This window comes from Mobula hypostoma, chromosome 3 (genome assembly GCF_963921235.1).
Source record: "Mobula hypostoma chromosome 3, sMobHyp1.1, whole genome shotgun sequence".
NCBI lineage: Eukaryota > Metazoa > Chordata > Chondrichthyes > Myliobatiformes > Myliobatidae > Mobula > Mobula hypostoma.
In genome coordinates, this window is record NC_086099.1 from 205,923,589 (window position 1) to 205,950,604 (window position 27,016).

Below are 27,016 nucleotides of genomic sequence, written 5' to 3' on the forward strand. Positions count from 1 at the left end.
GAAGTTTGTACGTTCTCCCCGTGGTTGCGTGGTTTTCCTCCAGGTGCTCTGGTTTCTTCCCACCGTGCAAAGGTGTACTGTTTGGTAGGTTAATTGGTTATGGTAAATTGTCCCGTGATTAGGTTAGGATTAAATTACTGGATTGCTGGGAGGCGCAGCTCGAAGAGCCTACTTCATGCTATATCTCAATAAAAAAAGTTTAAAAATGGAAAATCATCAGCGTTTGATGAGATGTGCCCCAGGCTGTGAAAGGCAGGTGGTCCAATAGATCTATAAATCTTTTTTTCTGGCTACAGGTTGGATGCCATTTTAATGTTGGGCAGCACGTGTAGTTTCTAAATTGGTGGAGGATATTTACAGGACGGTGAATCTGACGTGAGTGGTATTTAATGATTTATCGGGGAGGGGTGTTAAGGCTCCTGTTGTTGAGCCTCTGCTCACTGACTCCGCCTTCCCCGTGACGTCACGCAGCGAGCCTCCGAGGGACGACGGCGTGACTGCGGCAGGTTTCGGGCGGCGTTGGCGGTGTGATGCCATGGCGTCAGACGTCGGTGCGTGGGGAGGGCGGGAGCGCGTCGATAGGTGGGGAGCGAGGCGGTCGCAACCGCAGAGAGCGGTGATCGGGGGCGGCGCTGTGGCCGAGAGGGAGGGAGGGAGCGGGATTGGTGACAGGAACGCCAGAGAGGCTCAGCAATCGGCGGGAGTGTGGCAGCGGCTTTATAAACACGGAGGGGGGCTGACAACGGCTCCAAATTTAACTAGGAAAGAGTAGGCCGGGATGAGCGAGCGGACTGGCGCTGGAGCGGCGGCTGGGGAGATGTATGGGCGACGGAAGAGCAGTGTGGCCGAGGAGCTGCCGCCGCCGATGATCAGCGTGGACGTGGCCAGCATCCTTGTGCAGTTTGCCAAGACTTTTGTGATTATCTTCCCGGTTTACGTGCTGGGCTACCTGGGGCTGAGCTTCAGCTGGGTCCTGATCGGGCTGGTCGTCTTCTTCTGGTGGCGGAGGAACCGTGGCAAGAAGCGCTCCCGCCTGTACAGGGCGCTGGCATTCCTGGAACATGAAGAGAAGCCCTTCAAGAGTGATATCTCCAGCTTCGACCTGCCGGCGTGGGTGCGTATGGCCGCATCCCTGTACCCTCTGCCTCCTGTTGCCCTTTCCCTCTATCCCTCTACATCTGTTACGACAGAACCCACCAATATACACTCTGCACTTGGAAATATACTAGAGCCTTTATTTGTGCGGTAGAGTTTAAAAATCAGGTTTTCCATCTGGTATCTTTAGTGTTGCCCGAAGTGTTTTCCTTTTGTTTTGCAGCTGGGTGATTTCTGTTAAGTTAGCTTGGACCTCAACGAAAGCAAGAATAGAGACTACTTCTCGCACGCTGGTATAGGGCAGTCGTTGAGTGAAATCTATTCTTGTTTTAAATTGTAAACAAATGGGACCATCTCGACACACTGCTGTGTCAAAGTGTAGATGATTTGTAATTTGTAACGTATTGCACTCAATACTTAGGTATTTAGTAAACGAATATCTAAGCACCCTTGAGTTTGACCGTCTGAAATTGTAGTAGTGGTTTTGACAGTTCATTGACAGATAACGCATTCAGTGCTAGAAGATGTTCATGCACCAGGCTCACATTAATATCATGGTGACTGAGTGTAACCTTAAAAAACTTTCCCCTCCCTTTGTCCTTACACTCAACCCCATGGTAAACATATCTAAAGTTCGATTTTTGTTATTTTTTACACGTTAATAGCTTCCAAGTTGTTGGACTGATTTATTTTAATAGGCTGGGATGTTGCCTTATGTACCTGACATTTGTGTAGAGATATTCATAGAAGATATAATGGGATGAAATTGGACTGGTGATATTTACTTGACTGCAAATGTAATGCAGAGTATATTTTCTATTTTGTTTATTTCACACACCCTGGCACTGGTAGCAGTATCAAATGCCAATACACCGTCTTTTGATTAATGGATATGTGAACAAAGTTTAATCAAATAGGACTATGTGCGATATGTGGTGTACATTCACGTATGAGCTAAGAAAAGTAATATTTTAGGCTTGAGAAATCTTTTCTTCAAGATTCATTCAAATGTAATGAATCTATAACTTTGTAGAGACATAAGAGTGCAAAAGCTAGGTAAATGGCTAGTTAGACCTTGGCTTGAGTATTGTGCATGATGCTGTTCAGTATCTTTTGAATAAAATGTCTGTCAGGATGCATATTCAGACCAGCAGGACACTAGACCTCAGTTACAAACAAAAACTTGGATTGTTTTCGCTGGGTCAGAGAAAATGATCTGGAAGAACATGGCATTGTAGTGTTTTAGCACAACAGCTGGGGGCATTCTGGAGTTCAGTGTTCAATTCCAGTGCTGTCTGTATGGGATTCCTATATGTCCTCCCTGTGGAATGCCTGGGTTTTCCTCAGATGCTCAGGTTTCCTCTCTCAGTCCATATTCTTCCCTGGTAGGTTAATCCATCATTGAAAATTGTCCCATGATTAGATTAGGGTTAATTGGGTTTGTGGGATTTGCTGGGGCAGCATGGCTGGAAGGGCCAGTAGGGCCTACTCTGCGCTGTATAGTTAAATAAATTAAATAAAAATCAAGGGAGGTTTGCCAAAGGATCTAATCCAGCGGAAAAGAATCAATAATCAATATTTAGCAGAAGAGTTGATAAAACAACGGACATAGATTTAATATAATTGTCCAACGAATCAGAGGAGGATAAGGGTTTTTTATCTTACACGATGTCATTATCTGAGATGTACTGCCTGATGAGAGGCAGATATATAGCAGCATCTATCATGAGTGTTGGGTTTAAAAGGCTATAGGAAAGAGGCAAAAATGCAGAATAAGTTCAATGACACCTTTTAGAGAACTGGTGAGGGAACAGTAGTCCAGAAGGTTGCATGTTGTATTGCTTGTTGATTTCAAAAACAGGTGTAGAATGTTATTGCATTTTACACTTAAAATTGACTCAGAAATTGGAATATGGTGTTTTGTAGTTGGAGTGAAGACCTTGCACTTTATATTTATGTAAATATCTAACTTTCCTTTTGAGTTACTTTATACTTCAGGCATTTCACTTTTATGCTGGCTGATGGTGATACTGTGCACATAGGCTTTTGCTATGTTCTTTTGACTTCATCGTGGATCTTAAATGCAAAAATTATTTTTGCATCTGTCCCTTAACCAGTGGATTCCAGTTAATTGGGACACATTGAATGTAGTACATTCTGGCCCGATTAAGCAGCTGTCCCAATTAACTAAAATTTCATGGAAATTATAAAAAAAAGGTGTAAAAATACAAACTACCATCTAACTGAGTAACAAATTATATATTTAAATGAAATATGGAACAAATTAGAACACTACCAATGCTACTACAGTACTGTAAAACTGTGTAGTAGTTCCTAATCGTTATCAACGGAGGAGTTCATCCAGTGTACGCTGCCGTGTTCTTTTGATTGACTGTAAATGAACAAAATCAGTGCAGATATGGGCTGTGTTCATACAATGCTTTTGACGATTGCATCCTCCAAATCTTCATTTCCATTGTAACATTCAAGACAATTAGCAATACCTTAATTCTTTGTAGTTCCTTACTTGTTGAAGTAGTGAAGTGATTTAATTTTCACTCCCGGCCCTTTTCTGACATCTACAAGCTTGAGTGCTTGAAACGGCAGTCAGCAAACCATTTCTGAATTGTTTTAATGCTTATTTCTCGCCAACTATCATTGACAAATATTACTGCGTTTTGAACACAAACACAAGAAAGTAAATCTATTTAAAAGCTGTTTGCTCTAAGCACAGTGTAGTGTCTAACGGCCACAGAAGTACGTGTGACTGATGCTGGTTAGAAACCGTTCGGCAGCAGTCTCCTGCCCAAATTAAGTGGCATAGTTTTCCAAATAAACTAAGGGAATCCCAGCAATTTTCTTGAATAGTTTTTGTTCTGTAACAGTTGTCTCAAATTAAAGACTGCCCTGATTAACTGATGGCTCAATTTGAACTTTTTTTACCGTGCTCATGGCCTGTTCTTCATCAAGTTTCGGTATTGCTTGCACTGTTGTAACTATATGTTATAATTATGTGGTTTTTGTCAGTTTTTCAGTCTTGGTCTGTCCTGTGTTTCTGTGATATCACACCAGAGGAATATTGTATCATTTCTTAATGCATGCATTACTAAATGCCAGTAAAAGAGGACTGCGTGTCCTCATAATCTGATCTAATATACTTGGTTCAGGAGCAGTTTAAATAATTTTCTTTGAAATCCATTGAAAACAGGTGTTCCCTTTGAATTTCTGTTAACATGGAGGTTTGCTGCTTTCTATATTTAATTTTAAATGTTGGTACTCTCAGTGTAGTAAAACTTAATAATCCAGCATTCTATTGTTTAGAAATCATCTGGTGCACCTCACTAGTTGGGAGTTCGGGTTGCAGGTTGTGTGTTACAGGTAGAATCTGGGTTGGAGCCTGTAATGACTGGGGCCAGGAATGTGGATGAGTTTGTGACTGGAGCAGGGGTCTGTGTTGTTGCTATATTTCCCCATTCCCTTTAAACTCATGAGGTAAACTGGAAATTTTATTCAACTTCTGTGTAATACATGAAATACAGTAAAATGTGCTAGTCAGTGGGTTGAATGATCGAAGCAGGTACATTAACAACATTTAAAAAGCACTTAGCTACTTAACTAGTAAATACTCTAAACTTTCGAGTGAGATGAGCCAAACGCACTTAATTAGGATTATTATAGATGACAATTTTGCCGACGTGTACCATTTGGGCCAAAGGGCTTGTTATGTGCTGTATTACTCTCTGACTCTAATATTGTAACATTTTTTAAAATTCGCTTGCTTTGAGGTTATACAGCAAAGTAGTGCAATAAATTTTCTAGTGAACTTGTTAAGTTTCAGGGGAGTGCAGAAAACAAAACTAGAGAGTGTGGACAACAGGGTCCCAGTGAGCCAGAAAAAAAAACTATTTCTGAACATTTATAGGTAGCAGCTTTTTCAAATCGTAAGAGCTGTACAGCAAAGAAACTAAGTCCATGTTGACTTTCGCGTAGCTCTTTTCAGTAATCCCATTATTTTTCCCAGATTCCTATCAACTCCCTTCAGATTCTGTCACTCACCTGTGCATTGGGAGCAATTTATAGTGGCAAGTTAATCTTCCAGTCTATGTGTTTTTGGGAGACGTCAGCAAACTGGAGCAACCAGGGAAGGTCACATGGTCACATGCAAAACTTGTAAACTCCTATAGACAACCCAAGTTTTGGATTATGCATGTCTTACTGGAGTGTTTAGGTAGCAGCTCTGCTAGATGTGCCATTGATTGCCACCCTGGATTTACTCTACCAAATTTATTAAAATTTCAAAGGTGCTAGATTATTGAGAGTTTTACTGTACTTTGAATAGAAGCATAACTACGAAAATAAGTAAGATTAAATTATTTACAGGCATCACTGAGTTTTGGGGTGGGGGGTTGGTGTGTGGTGAGTGAGGTGTTTCTAGAAAATAGGATGTATTGTATTATTGTGATTTATTTAACCCCCCCCGCCCCAATAATGTGAAACTACATTAATTACATGTGCATCAAGTAACACAAGTTAGGGGAAAATTGTGTTGGTTTATTTTCTTGTTACACAAGTTCAGTGAAATCAAGTTTTATTTCTTTTATCTCAATTTTTGGTTAGTGATTTGTGAATTCTATAAGGGTGAGTTTTCTTAAATGAATGGTGGTAATGCCGGGCTCACCTATACTATTTGGAGTTATCACCTGGATCTTGTAATATTTTGTGATCTTTTATTGCTATTAACTTTGAGCACAAATATTTATGTTAATTTTTCCTCTGTGCCTTAATACTGATGGACACCAGATGACTAAAGAATGTTACATTAACTTTGCCGGCATTGTTTAGAGTTGTTCATCAGATTATTAGCAATTACAATCTCAATCTTTGCCTGTTGTGATTAATTGGTATACAAGTTTGTTTTGACCTAGTGAGTGTGTGTTATTTGTGTAAGATTCCCATATAATGCTAGTAATGTACTAATTTTGTGATTGGGAATGAAATAATGCAAAAGAGAAACAGCCTACATTTGTGTAACTTAAAAGTTACAAGTTGTGCAGCACAACATGAAGGAGATTTCTCACAATTTCTCCTTTGGCTCCTTCTATCTTCAAACCAAAAATGTAGCCACGGGCACAAGCATGGATCTTGGGTAGCCTTTTCGTCGGCTACGTAGTTCCAAAGCTACACAGATTTTGCTCCCCAACTCTTCCTACACTACATCGACGACTGCATTGGTGTTGTGTCCTGCACCCACGCTGAGCTAGTCAATTTCATCAACTTTACCTCCAACTTCCACCCCGCCCTCTTATTTACCTGGTCTACTTCTGACACCTTTCTCCCCTTTCTCCGTCTCTTTCCATTTCTGGAGCCAGTCTATCTATTGATCTCTCTTATAAACCCACTGACTAGCACAGCTCTCTTTATTATATCTCTTCCTACCCTGTCATTTGTAAAAATACTGTTCCCTTTTCTCATTTCCTCCATCTCTGCCACATCTGTTCTCAGGATGAGGCTTTTCATTCCAGAATAACTGAGGTGTTCTCCAGCTTCAACGAAAGGGGCTTCTGTTCCTCCAACATCAATGGTGCCCTCACCTGCATCCCTTCCATTTCGTGCATGTTTGTGCTCACCCCATCCTCCTGCCACCCAACCAGGGATAGGGTTCCTCTTGTCCTCGCCTACCACCCTACCAGCCTCTCCATCCAGCACATAATTCTCCATAACTTCTGCCATCTTCAACGGAATCTGACCACCAAGCACATCTTTCCCTCTTTCCCCACACCCCCACCCCACACACACTTTACACTTTCTGGAGGGATCTAGAACTCTCTTGTCCACTCACCCCTCCCTGCTGATCTCCCTCCTGGCAGCTATCATTGCAAGTGTAACAAGTGCTACACTTGTCTGTATGCCTCCTCCCTCACTAGCATTCAGGCACCCAAACAGTCCTTCCAGGTGAGGCAACACTTCACCTGTGAGTCTCTTGGGGTCTTCTACTGTATCTGGTGCTCCAGGTGTGGCCTCCTGTATAGTTGTGAGACCCGACGTAGGATGGGAGACTGCTTCGCTGAGCATCTTCGCTCTATCTGAGTAGCCTCCAACCTGATGGCGTGATCATCAATTTCTTGAACGTCTGGTAATTGCCCCCCCCCCCACCGTTTCCCATTCTTGTTTCCCTCTCACACCTTCTTTCTTACTTACCTATCACATCCCTCTGATGCTCTTTCCCCTTCCCTTTCTTCCACAGTCTTCTGTCCTCTCCTATCAGGTTCCCTGTCCTCCAGCCCTTTATCTTTTTCACCAATCAACTTCCCAGCCTTGCACTTCACCCCTCCCCTTCTCCCGGTTTCATCCATCACCTACCTCCTTATACTTGCTTCCCTCCCTCCACTTTCTTATTTTGACTTCTCTTTCTTTCCAGTCCTGATGAAGGGTCTCAGCTGAAAAGTCAGCTACTTATTCCCATTCATAGAGGCTATTCTGTCTGACCTATTGGGCTCCTCTAGTACATTGTGTGTATTGGAGGAGATTTGGGGTTGTAATTTGGTAAAATGTGGATTTAGATTGTGCTGCTTTAATCAATGGATTATGAAAAGAGGTGCAATCACTCTGTGACTGAAATACGCATCTGTTTCAATACTCAAATAGAAATTGTGATGGAAGGTTATCAAATGAGTTGTTAACTCTTTACAGATGCTGCTTGACCTGTTGAGTATTCTAAATATTCGGTTTTCATTTAGCACTATTTAGCTCTTTCACCTCTGATCTACTTTCCATAAACTTGAAAATGATTGCTATTATTCTCTCAAACTAAATCCTGTTAATTCATTACCAGTGTTCTGGCTGGCATCGCTTTTTGCCTTGGCACAGATTCAAGTAAAAAAGATGTACATCTTTGTTCCAATGTTTATTCATGGTGCCTCTTCTCTTGCTTTCTATCCCACTACTACAAAACTATCGAACCTTTGACCTATTGCACATCCCTGATTTTAATTTCTTTGTCTGGGCTTCCAGTGGGCTTGTGGACAACAGACCTCTGACTTTCCCAGTGGACTTCAGACTTGTAGGCCTAAAGCTTCAGTCATTGGGCTTTGACTTCCAGACTTGTGATTGACCTTTGGTCTTCAATCTTTGGTCTTGACATCAGGACTATCCAATGGCTGGACCTCAAACTCAAGGCCACAAACTCCAGACTTGCTGAGTTGTATACCTAAGGTGTCACTGGCTCTTGTGCCCTCTGCTTGCATGTCCCTCCAATCCTGGGACCCACTGACCTACAGGAACTCGCTGACACAGTGGATCACCAGCCATTGTCCTGGCTAGTCCACGTCCACAGCACTTGTTAGCCCAATTACATGGATGTCCTTCATCCCATGGCCTTCAAATGTGGATCCAAGGTGCAGACTCTGAATATTCTTCATCACCTGTCCATGTTGCTGGCCTTTGAGCATGGAGTAGAGGCTTAGACTCTGGCCTGACCTCCAATCCACCCCCTCCCCCCCCCCCACACACCCCTGTTCCTAAACTCTAACCTGACCCCTACCTTCTTTCTATCTCCAAAATCATCCCTGCAAACTTTAAAAAAAACAACTACTAAATCTGAGCCACTGCATCTTGACACCATCTTGACAGGAAGATGGTGTTGAGTTGCACCATCTTGACATGAGAACTCGTGTTCTGATTTTATTTTTTTATTTTCATTTGCACAGTTTGTCTTTTGCACATTGGTTGTTTGTCACTCTTTGTCTATGTATAGTTTTTTAAAATAAAATTCTATTGTATTTCTTTTCTCTTGTAAATGCCTGCAAGAAAATGAATCTCAAGGTAGTAACGTGTAATTTTGATAATAAATTTACTCTGAACTATTGAACTTTGAACAGTTTGTCTTTTCACCAACTTTCATTACTTGATCCATGGTTGGGTGACAAGGCTTTGTGTTATGGAAAATCGCAGTAAGGAAAGTTTTCTCTGAATGAAACTACCCCTCCCCACAATGCAGGTGTTGCCAATATAGATAACAATGAACAAAATGACTGCTACTTAAGGCACTATTCTTGGAATTTCTGTAATATTATGTTATGTTTGAGAAATTATAAGTAATTAATGTCATGCTTGTTGAATATGCCTTTGTAGAATGAAGACTTGATGACTGGAGAAAGTTGTAGAAATATTAGGCATGATATATTTTACTGCCTATTGACCAGAGTATTATCTTTTCACTGATTATAGCTTTGTTTTTGAATTTCATTAAGTTGTAAAGCACAGTTTTCATTCGCTTGCAGTTTTTCTCACAGAAAGGAATCGTATCAATTATGTTTCTTGCACTATGCATGGTTGAGATTAACAGTAAGTAATCACAAAGTGCATTTTGGAATAGGTCATTGAGATCCAATTAGACTGAAAACAAAAGTCTGTTTTGGATTGTATCACTGTGTTTTATGTTCCTGGTGATCTAGCTAGTACTTGTGTTAATTAAGTTGTACTCCAAGATCCTGTATAAATTTCCAAAACAGATTGAATTATCTTCCAAAGCGTTGTCATTTTCTCCATCACTTACAGTTATTTAAGAATTAAAAGATTTGTGTTCTGGTCATTTGAACAATTGTGAAATTCTACGTACCAGCAACATTAAAAAGCAGCATCAACTCTTGCAAGATTTATCAGATTTTATAAAATTATTTCATAAGATATGAATGTGGCTAGCAAGGTGTAGGTGCCCCTGGCATGTGATTTGAGAGTCGACCTCCTTGATGATATGGAGTCCATATGGGCCAGGGTAAGAAAACATGGCAAATTTATTTCACTGAAGGATATTAGTGAAGGATTTTTGAGAGTCATGGACATGATTACTTATGATTTTTTTTAACTGCCATGGTTATGCGTTTATGTGGAATCAAGATTAAGAGTTTTTAGATGTTAGATCAATAATAAAATTATCTAGCTATTGTACCTCAAACTACTACATCAAACTGTGTGCCCTGTCTTTGTTTCTTAGAATGATGTCTAGGACATGATGCCAACTTCACAAAAGATTTGGCAAAAAAGGAAAATAAGCAAAAGGTTTCTGACAGATTTCTTTTGCTTAGCGATCCTCATCAATAAATTAAAAGTAAACTGTTTAATTAGCCTGAAATCTTGGTATTTTAGTTAGGAAGACGAAGAAGCCCACAGTGGGAGAGAAGAGAAAAAAATCAAATTTTATATCTGAGAAAAAGGGAACCCAAATATTTCTACTAGTGGCTAAATTGAAATTCACTGCATTCTTTGAAGGTTTTTGTCTTCCACTAAAAAACAGAAACAATTGTAACCAGATGTTTCTTTGAAGGCAGGAGCAATGTGGCAGAATTCTGAATATGTTTAAGTGAAACTAATTAATATTTAAAACTTGATTTATTATATGGTGTGTAAAGATGGGGGCTCCCCCCATTTTAAATGAATTTTGCAGGAGTACCATTGAGAGTGTCATGACAAGCTGCATCTCCTCTGGTATGGGAGCAGCTGAGGCATCAGACCGGAAGTTCCTACAAGGGACTGTGAGAATGGCTTTGAGGATCATAGGAGTCTCCCTACCATCCATGGGGGACATTTATCAGGAGTGCTGCATTTGCAGGGCCCTTATTATTATCAAAGATACCACCCATCCATCCAGCATCCTCTTTGTCTCTCTACCATCGGGCATATAAAAACAAGAACAGTCAAAATAGGAAGCAGTTTCTTCCCTCAGCCCATTAGGCTTCTGTGAACTCCCTGCTGCATCACATTTGAAGTGTCACCAGTTAATCTGTTCTGTACCTTACAATATTTAATTAATGCAGTTTACTTGTGTGTAATTCATTTGTAGATTTTATCCTTACTTTCCTAAGTTATTGTGTGTCATATGTGTGTTATGTGTAGTACATAATGTTTTACATCCTGGTTTGGTGAAACATCGTCTTGATTGACGGTATACATGTATATAGTTAAATGACAATCAACTTGACCCACGTCTTATGGTCTTATCGAGAAGGCAGGTGCATGGGGTTGGGTGGGGTCTGGGATCAACCATTTGATGGAATGGCAGAGCAAACTCGATGGGCTGAATGGCCTAGTTCTGCACCTATGTCTTGTGGTCTTATGGACTTGACTTTTACACTGCTTCATAACTTTCCACTTCAAATATCGATTATTGGTTTGATAAAGTTTGTTATTTGTTTGCCAATTATTTGGTTATTTTTAGTTGTTGCATTAAATTAGTCAGTTCTTCAGGCTGAGCTCCATTGTTTTCTTTCTTTACAATATTTATGTACATACAGGAAGATCTACAGCTGGTAAAGTTTAACCTGTTAGAAATAGCCATTTCTTTTTGTTAGACAGAACAAAGGAAAACAATAAACAAATTTTAATATTGCTGTATTTAGCGAGACTACAGGAAATGAGTCAGTGATTTGAGTACTTGAGTGTTTGTGGTAGCTGGATGAGTTGAGAAGTATCTTAAATGTCTATGGAATCTTTGGACTTTAGCTACAAATCTACACCTTGGTAAACTTTTTTGCAGTGGTTGATAGGTTAGTAAAGGGATTAAGCCCTTTACAAGTAACTTTCAGAGAAGCCGCGTGGGAGGAGAGAAAACTTCTAGAAATGAAGTGGAAACAGATTGATAATAACTTTCCAAAGGGAATTGAATAGCCAATACAAGCTATATGGCAGTATTTCCAAGTCCGTTTAAGAGGCAGATAGTTATACACTGGTCAATATATAGTCATCTGGTACTTGATCTATACTCTGAGTACTCTCATTCTGTTTGTATTAAAATTGCTGCCACATGATTTTGAGCATTTACAGATACACCAAGAGTTTTTTTATGTGAAATTTGGAGATTGGCAAAAACTCTTTGATAATGCTTTGGAACTAAACATTTTACTTCTACAATAAAGCTCTTACTCTAGCAGGGATCGCATATCTTTGACTTTGATACTTCCACAGGAAAAAGAACTCTTGTGGAATTAACTAAGGCTGCCCAGTGTGATACAATCTACAAAACATTTTAAAGCATTTTGTGGAACAGCATGTGAAAGAAGATTACCGAAGAAAATTACTAAAACAGTTTTATGGCAGTTAGCTGTGTGACAATTTTAGTTTAAAAGTACAAAGAAAATTTTTTACCAAAGTACATATATGTCCCCATATACAACTCTGAGATTTATTTTCTTGCAGGCATACTCAATAGATCCATAATGGAATAATCAAAATAGTATCAATGAAAGAACTGCACCAACGGGGCATTCAACCAGTGTGCAAAATACAACAAACTGCAAACACAAAAAAGAAATAATAATAATAATAAATAAGCAATAAAATTGAGAGCATGACATGAGTTCTTGAAAGTGAGTCCATAGTTTGTGAGAATATTTTAGTTATGGGGCAAGTGAAGTTTCTATACCAGTCCATGATGCAACCAGTTAATATACTGATAACTGCACATCTATCGAAGTTTGTCAAAGTTTTAGATGCCATGCCTTGCTTTCTTTGTAATTGCACTTCCATCTCCACCTCTGATTCCCCCAATGAGGACTGGCTTGTGGGCCTCTGGTTTCTTCCTCTTGAAGTCAATAATCAGCTCCTTGTTCTTGCTGATGTTGAGTCAGAGGTGGTTGTTGTGGCACCACTCAGCCAGATTCTCAGTCTTCAAAGATGCTGATTCGTCACCACCTTTCGTTCGACCAATGACAGTGGTGTCCCCGGCAAACTTAAATATTGCATTGGAGCTGTGCTTAGCCACACAGTCATATGTATACAGTGAGTAGAACAGTAGCCTAAGCACTCAGCCTTGTGGTACACCTATGCTGATGGAGATTGTGGAGGAGATGCTTTTGCAATCCAAACCTACACCAATCCAAATTCTTCACCTGCAAGTGAAGAAATTGAGGATCCAGTTGCACAAGGAGGTATTCAGGCCAAGGTCTTGAAACTTGTTGATTAGTTTTGAGGGGGTGGTAATATTGAATGCCAAGCTGTCGTCAATAAGGAGCATGTTGATGAATGCATCTTTGTTGTTCAGATATTTCAGGGTTGAGTGAAGAGTCAATGAGATGGTATCTCCTGTGGACCTGTTGCTCTGATAGTCAAATTGAAGCAGATCCAAGTCGCTTCTCAGGCAGGAGTTGACATGTTTCAAACAAACCTCTCAGAACACTTCATTGCTGTGGATGTAAGTGCTGCTGGGTGATGGTCATTGAGACAGATTACCATGTTCTTCTTTGGCACTGCTATAATTGAAGCCTGCTTGCAGTAGGTGGATATCTCAGAGTGGTGAAGCGAGAGGTTAAAGATCTCTGAACACTCCAGCCAGTTGATCAGCACAGCTCTTTAGTACTCGGCCAAGTACCCCATCTGGGCTGGATGCTTTCCGTGAGTTCACCCTCCTAAAGGATGCTTGCACATCGGCCTCATACTGGAATCACAGGATCATCAGGGGCTGAAGGAGTTTGTGATGGTTCCTCCATGTTTTGATGACCAAAGCAAGCATAGAAGACATTGAACTCAATCTGGAAGCAAAGCCCTGTTGTTGCCTATGTCGCTTTATTTTACCTTATAAGAAGTGATAGCCCTGCCACAACTGTCAAGCATCCTCCATTGATTCAACTTTAGTTTGGAATTACTACTTTGCCAGTGAGGTGGCTCTCCAGAGATTGTACCTAGACCTCTTGTAACTTTCTTGGTTGCCAGACTTTAGTACTTCTGATCTGACTCTCAACAGATTGTGGATCTCATGGTTTGTCCAAGGCTTCTGATTGGGGAAGACTGAATGATTTTGTGCAGACACACTTGGCTACAACTGTTTTTTATAAAGTCTGTGACAATGATGCTGTTTTAATTCCGATCTACAGATGAGTCCTTGAAAATGGTCCAGTCCTCCGACTCAAAGCAATCCCTTAGCTCATCCTCTGTCGCCCGTGACCACCACTTTGTTGTCCTAATCTGTCTATTATTCAGTTGATTAATCTGTTAAATTAGACAACCTCTTCTTCTCTATTCTCACCCTGAATACCGGCGTGCCTCAAGGCTGTGTGCTGAGCCCTCTTCTGTACTCCCTTTTCACCTATGACTGCGTTCCTGTACATGGTTCAAACTCCATAAACAAGTTCGCAGACGACACCATGGTGGTTGGCCTGATCAGAGGGGATGACGAGACGGCCTACAGGGACATGTGGTGTGCCGATAACAACCTGGCCCTTAACACCCAGAAGACCAAGGAGATTGTTGTGGACTTCAGGCATGCTAGGAGCCACACTCATGTCCCCATCTACATCAATGGAGCTTTAGTGGAGCGTGTATCAAGCTTCAAATTCCTTGGTGTCCACATTTCCGAGGATCTCACCTGGTCCCTGAACTCCTCCATCCTGATCAAAAAGGCGCAACAGCGCCTTTATTTCCTATGGAGCATCAAGAAAGCTCACCTCTGTCCCAGGATACTGTCAGACTTTTACTGCTGTACCATTGAGAGCATACTCACCAACTGCATCTCAGTGTGGTATGGCAATTGTCCCGTATCAGATTGCAAAGCACTCCTGCGGGTGTTGAAAACTGCTCAGTGGATTATCAGTACCCAATTGCCCACCATTGAGAACTGCTACTATAAACACTGCCTGGGCAGGGCGAAAAGCATTATCAAGGATGCATCTCACCCTAACCATGGACTTTTTACTCTCCTCCCATCCGGTAGGCACTATAGGAGCCTCCGCTCCTGCACCAGCAGGCACAGGAAGAGCTTCTTCCCTGAGGCTGTGACCCTGCTGAACCTCACATCACAGCGCTAAGCAGTATTGCACCCATATTGGACTGTCTCAGTACTTTTATATTTGTATGCTGTAACACTTTTTTTGCAGTTATTTTGTGAATAATACTATTCTTTTGCACTTCTGGTCAGATGCTAGTTGCATTTCCTTGGCTTTGTATCTGTACTCGGCACAATGACAATGAAGTTGAATCTAACCTAATTGCTCTAGATGGTAATTAATAATTATGCACAGTACTGATTTCAAGAATGCTTTAATTTTAAATTTTGCATATGCTTTTCTTTTTATTATGAGACTAATTGAAACAGTAACAGATCTGAAACTAACTAGACTTTTAATCATATTTCTTGCACTTGGTCTTGTACTCCACAGAGGATATCATGACATTCACTTTTTGGAGCAGATTCCTTTTACATGCTGCACAGTAAAATAGCCGATAATAACGCAACAGAGTCTCCAGAGACCACTCACTGATAGACCAAAGGAGGATTTTGCAAAAATCCCAAATCAGCCATTTAAGTCAGTTTTAATTTAGTTTTGAGATGTGGGTTCAGATTTATTAGCTTTAAGTTGGTGAGCCACTTCATTGAACTGTTATAGTCCTTCTGATGACGGTACTCTCACACAGTTGTTGGGTCAGTGTGTCAGTCAGTGTCAGTCAGATAAGTAAAATAGACCTTCAGTTACTACTAAATTATTGTTTTTCATCTGGCTCATGCTGGGTTAAGGACCTCTGGATTCTTCCTGTGGAGGTTCCCCACAAGCAAAAGGTTCAAAGTAAATATTATCGAAGTATGTATATGTCTCCATGTAATAAATCAAACATTATACTTTTCAATAATTTCGAGCAGTGAAGAATGAGTCACTGACAAGATGGCGCTAGTGGCCAACAGCAAAATCCTAGAGACAGCTCACAAGACTACCGGATGCTCTTCTTCTGAACTGTGAACGATTGTGGCTTATAATTTCCTTTTTATGGATGTATTTTTGAACCGACTAAATGATCTAGCGCATCTGCAATCTCCTGGGGGTTTTGGTGTCGATAAGAGTGGAGAGTGCAGCGACCAGTACTTAATGATGGAACATAAAACTGTGGTCATTTCCATTACCGAATAAAGTGCCATGCAAGATTAAAATTGCCGAGGACGAGAGTGGAAAATGAACAGCCGCCTATGTGCTTTAATACAGGTCTCTTCTCGCCGCTGCCATCGGGCAGAAGGTACAGGGGTCTTGGGTCCCATGGCACTGGGTTTGGGAGCAGCTGCTGCCCTGCAACCATTGGGCTACTGGTGGGGCTTCTCTCACCTGTGGACTCACTTTTGGTGGCTCTGCAGTTCATGTTCCTTGGTTTTTTGTTTATTCTTTTACTATTTGTGCGAGTTATTTAAGACGCTTCAGCGCTGAGCTGACTCTGTGCCTGTAGACTAATTTTCAGGGTCTCGGCCTGAAACGTCGACTGTACCTCTTCCTAGAGATGCTGCCTGGCCTGCTGCGTTCACCATTAACTTTGATGTGTGTTACTGTTAAATGTTCTTTTTTATTGTTTGCACAATTTGTTCTTTCTTCACACATTGGGAGTTTGATCTTGTGTGGGTTTTCCTTTAAACAGGTTCTATTATGTTTCTTTGTGGCTGCCTGCAAAAAGACGAAATCTCAAGGTTGTATACTGTAAACATTGATAATAAATGTACTTTGAACTTTGTTTCCAACCCATTTTCTCTGCCCAGCAACTATTTGTAGTGGATGCAATTTGCAAGAGAATTAATTACAATTTAGTAGGAAAGGGATTATATAATTTCTTAGAAGATAAAATAAACCTGTATAGATTATTTTCAGAGAGGGATTTCACTTTCTTTTGATCTGTGAAGCTGGATTAGAGAGAATTTATTGCAGCTGTCTACAGGATCTGAACAGTACACTGTTCAGCAGGTTTATTTTAGACACTGGTTCTGTGTGCTCATTAAAATAGGGGTCTTTTAAATTTTACAGACATTGTCAAAAGTATTTGTTTGGTCCATGGACAAACTGATGCACACCAGAGTAACTACTCATGGTGCCAAAACTTCTAATCTTCTCTGGTGAAGTAAAACTTTCAGGAGATCATAACAAAATAATTAAATCTGCATTTAGGGTTATTAAGACATCTAAACGTGTTTATATTCCTCAGTCAGCTTGTGCAGTTGATGTAAACTGCATTGAAATAAGCCCTTGCATTTGTACTGACTGTGCAGTGTTTCAGACTCATGCAGAGTAATTATACATTTCTTTTAGTTTATTTGGTTATTAAATGCAGTGGTTTGCATTGATGGTGTTAGAAAGGTAATGGAGAAGGGTATGGCATGAACACCAGCTCTTGGAATTGTTTCCCGTGCTTTATGGGGTTCTTTGAAGTTTCTGATTATGAGAAATCAGACAGTCCCTATTCAGTTTCTGTCTTGTAAATTCTAATTAATAGCACTTCTTTTCATTAGGAAATGGCATTTTTCAAAGTCGACCAATTGAATAACTGAATGCAAAATGACTCTTGTGTTTTTTTTTGTTTCCTTTGGTAATGACCACTTAGAAATGGAATCTCTGTATACTGGTTTGTTGTTCCACTTGATTGTATGTAATTTGAATGCTATTAGTATAAAGTATCAAGCATGTGCACTGGAAATGTACATGAATCATTATTACATTCTGTGCTCAGATATATGTGTTAACCAACCACTAGCCATGGAAACACTTGTAAAAAAAAATGCTGGATGAGTAGGAGGGAGCAATAAGTGATTTCTTTGTGCTTCTATTACTATTTTTTTTATTTATTTATTTACTTCGTTTTGTTTCTTTCCCTCTTCCCCTCATTAAGTGCCTGCGCTCAAGCCAATGGCAGTTTTAAACTACTGAGCCCCTCTCACATTGATTTGAAAGAAACGATGTTGGAACTGCAGGAAGAAGACTGTAATTGCTGGAAATTGGAAGTGAAAGAGAATGCTAGGAATACCCATCAGGCAAGGCATCAACTGTGGAGAGAGTTAATAATACAAATTGATAACTTTATATCACATCTTGCCAGTTCTAATACAATCCAGTGAGGCTGGTTTACTGAATACAGTGGATTCCAGTTAGTTGGAACCAGTGCATTTTGGCCCAATTAAGTGGCTGCCACAATTAGCAGAAGTTTCATGGAAATAGTTTAAAAATATATCCTCAGATCCTTTATCTCTCTATTGTTAAAAAAAAGCGCCATTATGCATTTCAACATGGAGTACTGTGTGCATTTTAGACCACCACATTAAAGGAAGTCTGTGAAGGCTTTGGCGAGGATGCAAAACAGGTTCTCTTGGATATTTCTTGGCTAAGAGCAAGGGTTCCCAACCTGGGGTCCACAGACCCCTTGGTTAATGGTAAGGCATGGTTGGGAATCTCTAGCTTCATTAGTATTGGCTGTAAGAAGAGGTAGGATAAACTTGGTTTGTTTTCTTTGGAGTATTAGAGACTGGAGTGTAACCAATAGAAATAGATAGAAAATACATGAGGCAAAGATGCGTAGATATTCCAATACGCAGAGTGGAAATATCAAATAATAATGAGCATGGATTTAAGGTGTGTGGTAGAAAATACAAAGGAGATTTGTGAGGCAGTGTTTTTTTCAGACATAATGCTTGGAATGTACTACCTGGGGAGGTGGTGGAAGTGGATTTAATAGTAATGTTTAAGAGGCATGTAGACAGATGCATGAACAGACAGGAGTGGAGGGATATAGACTGTGAAAGCAGTTTGGATTAGTTTAAATTGATTTCATGTTTGGCAAAGATATTGTGTTGAACAATCTGTTCTTGTACCATGCTATTCAATGTATCACTTTTATACTTGCCAATGTCTCCAGCATTTGTGATGAATGAATGGTTAAGTTTTCCACATTATATTCTTTATGATTTTTTTTTAAAGAAAACTTGCATCTTATAATGCCTTTCTCAACTTTAGTATCCTAAGGCAAATAATGACACTTAAATTGTTGGGAAGTGTGAGGCTTCATTCCTCAAAACTTTTTCACTGGTAAATTGATGATGGTATTTGTGCTGCTTCCCACACTCAAACAAAAGCCTCAAAATGTCATTACTTTTTGTACCAGTTTCCACTCTTTCCATTGTGATACCGCTGAAATTTTATTTTGGGGATCTCCACAGGTGCTAAATCCCTTCCCCGACTAGCTGGTTTTCTTTCTTTTACTATTCTGATACAGGTTTGTCAACCTGAAATGCTTAGTCTGCCTTTTTCCACGGATTCTGCCCACCCTGCTGAGTGTTTCCATTGTTATTTGTTCTTATGTCAGATCAAACAACATTCTGCCTGCAGATACCTGCAATAATCAAGTATCCATTGTTCAGAAATCCTGATGGTCCAGCTTCTTGCTTGCTTATTTGTCAGGGGACCAGTGAATGAGTGAATTGTGCAGTCTGGGTTGGGTGATTCAGATTGGGGCCTGGAATACCAAAGGTCAGGATTGTGGGTATATTTGCAGCAGGAACTGGGGTTGTGAGTGTTTGTATATTTTCAGCTCTTTAATTCGCTAAGTTCACTAGCAAATTTATTATACTACTGTAAACATCTTTAGAAAGGAGACATACCTTTTGGTATTAATAGATTTTCTAGATATTATTCCTGGTTTAACACCAACGATGCCCACTGATACCAGATTATCAGGTTTCTTGTTCTGATCAGAGAATGGAAGGCTGTATGGAAGTAGCACAGAAGAGCTCTTGAGGCCTCAGGCAAAGCAGCCATGGTGATACTGAATGATGGGCAGGCTTGATGAGCTAGTTGACTTTCTCCTACTCTTATTTTCTTGTGTTCTGCAAGCATTGTGATAGAGATGAAAGTTCTCAGTTTGTAATCTCCTAAAGTCAGGCATTAAAACTCTATTCTTAAATTCAAATGCAATAACAAATTATTAGCTTGCTGCATCAAAATTTAACATCACTTTATAAGGACTTCAAGATGGCTGAACTTGAACCAATTGTACGTCTTGGTGCCAGTTGGAGTGTCCATAGCTCAATGTTTACATCCCAATATTTTAATCTTCAATTTCTTTTGAGAGGAGAGACGAGGAAAACCCTGTGTTTCGTTTAATTTATCATATCTTTCCTCTGTAGTTATGCTTATTCTTTTCATATTACATTTAAGAAATGGAATTGTATAATTTCTAATGGCTTCATGCATGAGGAAATTGTATAAATTGTTCTGTAGTCATACCGTATGCTCAATAAAATAACAGTTGCAAAGCAATAATTGCTGATGGGCAAAATTACATAGATTTTGTTTTTCAGTTTAGAGGTGGTTTTGGAAAAATTGCTTGAACAAAAATATTTTTTGTTAGAAATCTCAACAATACAAACTTGACTTACTCTTTCTATGTGCGAGTGAAAATGTAAAAAATCTTGTGCAGATATTGGAAACTGAAAACAGAAACAGAAAATGTTGTGAATACTCATCTGGTCAGGTCACATCTACAGGGTCAACATTTAAGCAGAGCTGGAGGAGACAGAAGCAGTTTGTAAAGCTACTGAGAAAATGGGGAAGGAGGATGTCCCTAATAGGGTAAAGCTGGGATGAGTGTGGGGGTAAACTGTATACATGGGTATCTTGCCGAAGATTCAGTGGGAGCAGTTGTAGGTTTGGAATGCTTGACAAAAGAACATTGGAATTGCAGAGCACCGAGCAGGATGAGCCCAACAGGTCTGGCCAGTTCTGGCTTCTGCTCTGAGAGGGGGAAAATGCTGAGCTAATATTACAGAGGGATGACTGATACAGATTGAGCAATCAAGTTGCCTGAAGTTATAGAACTCAACATTGAGACCAGAAGGCAGCAATATGTCCGGACATAAAAGAAGGTGCTGTTCTTTCAGTTTTCATTGGGCCTCAGGGTTGTGTGTTCTAGGTAGTCACTCAGTCTGTATTTAGTTTCTCCCATACAGAGGAGACCATATTGTGGATACAGAATGCAGTATAGAAGACCAAAAGCAATATAAGTGAATCGTTACTCTAGCTGGAAAGATTGTTTGGATCCCTACATGATCGGAAGTGAAGAGATGAAAGCACAAGTTCAGTATTGCATGTGGTTGCTAGAGAGAGTGCCATAAGAAGGGAGTGGTTGGTGGGAATGGATGAATAGACCAGGAACTCAAAGGGGATGGTCCCTGTGAAATCTTGAACATGGAAGGGGAGGACCAAGAGAACTTCATCCGTGTTCTAGCTTGGAAGAGTGGGGGCCATAGTAAATGGGATATGGTCAAGAGATTTGTTAACAATGATAGAAACATTGAAAACCTACAGCACAATACAGGCCCTTCGGCCCACAAAGTTGTGCCGAACATGTCCCTACCTTAGAAATTACTAGGCTTACCTGCAGCTCTCTATTTTTCTAAGCTCCATATACCTATCCAAAAGTCTCTTAAAAGACCCTACAGTATCCGCCTCCACCACCGATGCCGGCAGCCCATTCCACGCACTCCCCACTCTCTGAGTAAAAAAACTTACCCCTGACATCTCCTCTGTACCTACTCCCCAGCACCTTAAACCTGTGTCCTCTTGTGGCAACCATTTCAGCCCTGGGAAATAGCCTCTGACTATCCACACGATCAATGCCTCTCATCATCTTCTATACCTCTATCAGGTCACCGTTGCTCCAAGGAGAAAAGGCCGAGTTCACTGAACCTATTCTCAAAAGGCATACTCCCCAATCCAGACAATTCTTAGCACTTACTGTCTCAAATTCTTTAAAGATTTTGAACACTTCTTTAAAATTACTCTTTGAAGAGCAAGTCTCTGTAACAGCTGTACCTCGTCCCTGGTAGCATCCTAGTAAATGTTCCCTCCAAGGATTTGGTGTTTTAACTAAAATGCATTGCTCAGAATAGACAGGACTTCTGTGGGAATATTTTGTGACATTATTAATTAGGATTAATTCAAGTTTTAAAAACATTTTTTGAAGTAGTTTGAAAAAGATCCAGTAAGAGGCCCTGATCAAGATCGATCAAATTTAAAATTTTATAGTGAGGTAAATTTTGTAATCACCAAAGATCCAGTGAAAATTTTGAAATATTGTCTTGTTAACATCTTCACTTTCGTCCATCTGGATTTAGCTATAGTATAGAAATAGAACATGAAACATAGAACATCATAGAACAGAAACAGGCCCTGCATGACTGCATCAACCATGATGCCAATCTGGACTAGTGCTGTTGCTTGCACAAGATCCATATCTCTCTATCCTCAGCCTGTTTATATTTGTGTCTAAATGTCTCTTAATCTTTGCTGTTGTATATGCTTCTGCTGCAGCCCCACCCCCAGCAGCATGTTCCAGTCACATACCACACCCTGTGTAACAAAAAAACTTGCATTGTAATGTTCTTTAACTTTTTCCCTCGCACCATAATTCTAAAACTTGTATTTGATATTACCACCCTGGGAAAATAAAAGATCCTGGCAATCTACTTTATCTGTGCCTCATAGTTTTATGAACTTCTATAAGGTTGGTCCTCAAAGTTCAAAGTAAATTTATTATCAAAATCCATCCATGTCATCATATACTACCCTGAGATTAATATTTTTGCAGGCCTTCACAGTAAATACAAATTAAATGTAATAGAATCAATGAAAAGCCTCTGAACCTCTTTTCCAGGGAAAACAATCCAAGCTTGTCCCTACTCTTAAACACTTCAGTTCAAACAATGTTCTGTTGAACCTCCTTTGCAACTTCCCGTAAGCCTCCACATCCTGTATTGTGGTAATCAGAACTGCACACTATATTCCAAATGTGGCTTAATAAAGGTTTTATATACTGCAGCATCTGACCAATAGCAGAATTTTTTAAATTCTCAGCTTAGAAGAGCAACTGTTATTTCACAATCTGAACCAAGGCTCTAACTTTTTAATTACTGTTGTTAGTTTTGGACGTTAGCATAACCTGTTATGCAATTGATTCTCTTTGAACAGAATTATAAAGTGTATAAATACTAATCATTTCCTTGCATTCATATTTATTCATATTTATGCTATGTTTATAAATCTGATTGTAGTAGAGTCTTTTTTACAACTAGAAATTTGATAAAGTGATGTTCCATAAAACATTATGTATCTTGGCTGTGCCAAGCAATGGACACCTTCCCTTAGTGTAGTCAGTAAGATTAAAGCACAAGATACCTAAATTGTGCTTAGAAAGATCCTGCAACTGCTAATGAGATAAATGATCCATTAATGTGTTTAAGGATGTCGGGTGAAAAATCATTACCATAAATTGATATGAAAGAACTTTGGGAAGTTCTAAGTCCTTGAAAAGTATGATAAATTAAAATTTATTTTTGCTATCTTGTGCACCAACTCAGTATTATTTTTCGTGGAATGAGTGAAAGTTAATTTTTTCCACTTAAGTAGACATTAAGTAGAAGTTCCGGCTTAATTTTTTTCATTTACAGTCATTGGGAAGTTGTTGGAATCGATTGTTAGGGATGAAATTGGCCAAACCCAGCATAGTTTCCTGAAAGGAAAATCCTGCCTGACTAACCTACTGCAATTTTTTGAGGACATTACAAGCAGGGTAGACAAAGGGATTGCAGTAGATGTGTTCTTGGATTTTCCGACAAGGCCTAGCAAGATAAAAGCCCATGGAATTACAAGAAGCTACAAGCTTGGGTGGAGCATTGGCTGATCGGCAGAAAACAGAGTGGAAATAAAGGGATCCTATTCTGGCTGGCTGCTGGTTACCAGTGGAGTTCCACAGGGGTCGGTGTCGGGACCGCTGCTTTTTACGCTGTATGTCAATGATTTGGACTATAGGATTAATGGATTTGTGGTTAAATTTGCCGATGATACAAAGATGCGGAGGAATGGGTAGTGTTGAGGAAACAGAGTCTGCAGAGAGATTTAGATAGTTTAAGGGAATGGGCAAAAGAGTGGCAAATGAAATACAACGTTGGAAAGGTGTATGGTCATGCACTTTGGTGGAAGAAATAAACGGGCGGACTATTATTTAGAGGGGGAGAAACTTCAAAATGCAGAGATGCAAAGGGACTTGGGAGTCCTTGTGCAGGATACCCTGAAGGTTAACCTCCAGGTGGAGTCGGTGGTGAAGAAGGCGAATGCAATGTTGGCATTAATTTCTAGAGGTATGGAATATAAGAGCAGGGATTGGATGTTGAGGCTCTATAAGGCACTTGTGAGACCACACTTGGAGTATTGTGTGCAGTTTTGGGCTCCTTATTTTAGAAAAGATAAACTGACATTGGAGAGGGTTTAGAGAAGATTCACAAGAATGATATCAGGAATGGAAGGGTTACTGTATGAGGAATGTCTGACAGGTCTTGGGCTATATTCCCTGAAGTTCAGGAAAATGAAGGGGCATCGTTCTGGATGTTAAAAGGCCTGTACAGGATATGGCAAGGTTATTTCCTATGATAGGGGATTCTAGGATAAGAGGGCACAAATTCAGGATTGAAGGACGTCCATTTAGAACAGAGATGTGAAGAAATTATTTTAGTCAGAGTGTGGTAAATCTGTGGAATTTGTTGCCACGAGTGGCTGTGGAAGCTGTGGGTGTATTTAAGGCAGAAATGGATAGGTTCTTGATTAGCCAGGGCATCAAAGGGGATGGGGAGAAGGCAAGGGAATGGGGATGACTGGAAGAATTGGATCAGCCCATGATTGAATGGTGGAGCAGACTCGATGGGCCAAATGGTCTCCTATCTCTTATGGTCTTAAAATTGGTGCCGACACATCACGCAGATACTGGACTGCCTTCATACAATGCTATCGATGATTGTGTCCTGCAAATCTTTGTTTTCATTGTAACACTCAAGATGATTGTCAATACCTTTAAATTCTTTGTAGTTCCAACTTTAAGTAATGAAATTGTTTCACTTTTACTCCACGCTGTTTCTGGCATCTCCAAACCTGAATGCTAGAAATTCCAATGAGCAAAACAGTTCTGAATTGTCTTGCTGCTCATTACTCGCCAACTATCAGAGACAAAAATCACTGCTTTTTGAACAAAAAGGCACACAGCTGACGCTATTTAAAAATTATTCACTCCAAACACAGTTAGTATTTATTAGCTGTGCAACTGACGCTAGTTTAGCAGCAGTCTGCTGCCCCGATTAAGCAGCATAGTGTCTCAAACCAACGAAGAGAATCCCGGCAACACACACAAAATGCTGGAGGAACTCAGCAGGCCAAGCAACATCTATGGAAAAGAGTACAGTCAACATTTGTTGCTGAAACCCTTCGGCAGGGTATGCTCATTTCAGCCTTGAGAAAACTCGATTGCTGAGCCTCCGCTGCCTTCTTCATGAGCTGCAAAGATTGGCTACACTTTGGGTTCACTTCATCTCTACCGTAAATGGCTGACGCTGTTTGATTTTCAAGTAGTAACTGATAGATTTTGTGTCACATTGTTATTTTTTTGAACTGGCCCAGCATGCATTCACTGAATCTCATTACCCTTGAGAAGAAAGTAGTGCATCACTGCTTTGAACTGCATTCCTTATGTTGAAGGGTTAGTTGCTGGGTATCAGGTTCCAAGCATAAAACTGACTGACCATGAAGGAACAGCTTAAGGATGGTGTATGGTTTGGTGTGAAGCCTGCAAGTACCTTTGGAGTTCATCCATGGAAGTGATGGAGCTTGTAAGTTTAGGAACTTAGCGTGTAGTTTCTGTGTATTTTGTAGATGCCTCACATTGTAATCAGTGCTCCTTTGTTGGAGGCACTAAATATTTATGTTGGTGAAAGCAGTGTTGCTCGAGTAGGCTGATTTATCCTGGACGATGTTTGCCTTCTCGAGTGTTGTTAGATCTGTACTTGTACATGCCAGAGGAAAATGTTCTATCACTCTCCATGCACGTGCCTGATACATTTTGACGTAGTTCTGAATGCAGGAGGTGAGAATCTCATTTTTGGATACTCAGCCACTGACTTGCACATGTTACCACAGTACTAATGTATTTGGTCCAGTTGAGTTTCCACTGGTGATGACTCCTAAAATATTGGTGATGGATGGTGATAGTAATGGAATATTGATGATGGATGGTGATAGTAATGACATTGACTATCAAGTGTCAGTGGTTACACATTCTACCACCGAATATTTCATTACCTGCTATTTGTGGCACAAATGTTACTTGCTTCACCTGCTAAAGAGTAGGATGTTGCTGTTACCCAGACTCATGTGGTTTCCTGTGCTGGCACCGGCTCATGCCACTTTTACTCTGGAGTCTATCACGGCACACTTATTTATTGTATTGCGTGTTACTTAAGCAATGATTCAGAAAAGATTTAGATTTGACAGGAAGTATCTGTTTTTTGTGGTTTCTGATGCCAGGAGGCTTTAATGTTGTATTTATAATTCAGTTAGTGACTGTTAAACTTATCCATTGGACATATCAGTAAATTGCATTATATCATGTAACAAAATAGTGTTTTGCTATGTCATTGTTAATTATGTGTGAGGCTGTACTGCCTTTATGATGTGCATTTGCAATATTGGGGCACAAATCCCTTTTACTTGAAGATTGCATGTACTTGAGTGAAGTCCCCAGAGTTTGTACTTGTGGAGTTCAGAACGGAAGTCCAAGAAAGAGAGTCCGTCCTCAGACACGAAGCTGCAGTCTCAGTTCTGCACAGAGCCAAGTAAACGTTGTGGAGCAGCCGGCTGAACTTGCCTTTCAGTCATGACACACTGACCTTTTCAATCTGTCCCAGCATTTAAATTGTCATTGAAACATCGGGTTCTGTCACTTTGATATGTTCTGGGGCTTGGACCCGATTGCCTTGCTTTGGCCTGTACCCAAGCTTTCCAATTTGGCCTGGTGCTTAAATCGATCGAACCTCTGGTCTTTCATCGCTCTCGGCAACGGGTCCGCTGCCTCGCTATGTCTCCGCTCGCCATGCCTCGGTTCTGCGGCATCAAATTGCCTCCACATCCAAAGGAAGGTTACAGGCTATGTTTGTGGTGATCATTTACATGAAAAAGTGTTATTAATGAAGTATTTAGTTGCTTCCCTTGTTTTGTTTGCTGAGCTTCACCAGTGCCATTTACACCAGAAGATAGATGCAGTTGTTTGTGCGAGCAACTGCTTAGAAATAACAAAATGTTTTATTGTCACCTAGAAAGGG

At 40.3% G+C, this 27,016-nt stretch overlaps 1 protein-coding gene across 4 annotated transcripts in view; it reads left to right on the plus strand.

Moving 5' to 3' along the window:
• Positions 1-638: 638 nt before the first annotated feature.
• esyt2b (extended synaptotagmin-like protein 2b) overlaps positions 639-27,016 on the plus strand; it is a 200,906-nt gene continuing 174,528 nt past the window's right edge. The window contains exon 1 of one of the 4 annotated variants that reach the window (XM_063044411.1): positions 639-1,114. In XM_063044411.1, coding sequence (XP_062900481.1) covers positions 779-1,114 — 336 coding nt within the window. In that variant the 5' untranslated portion in view covers positions 639-778. The remainder of the gene's footprint in view (positions 1,115-27,016) is intronic. The other 3 variants (XM_063044412.1, XM_063044413.1, XM_063044414.1) reach the window with 3 other exon arrangements.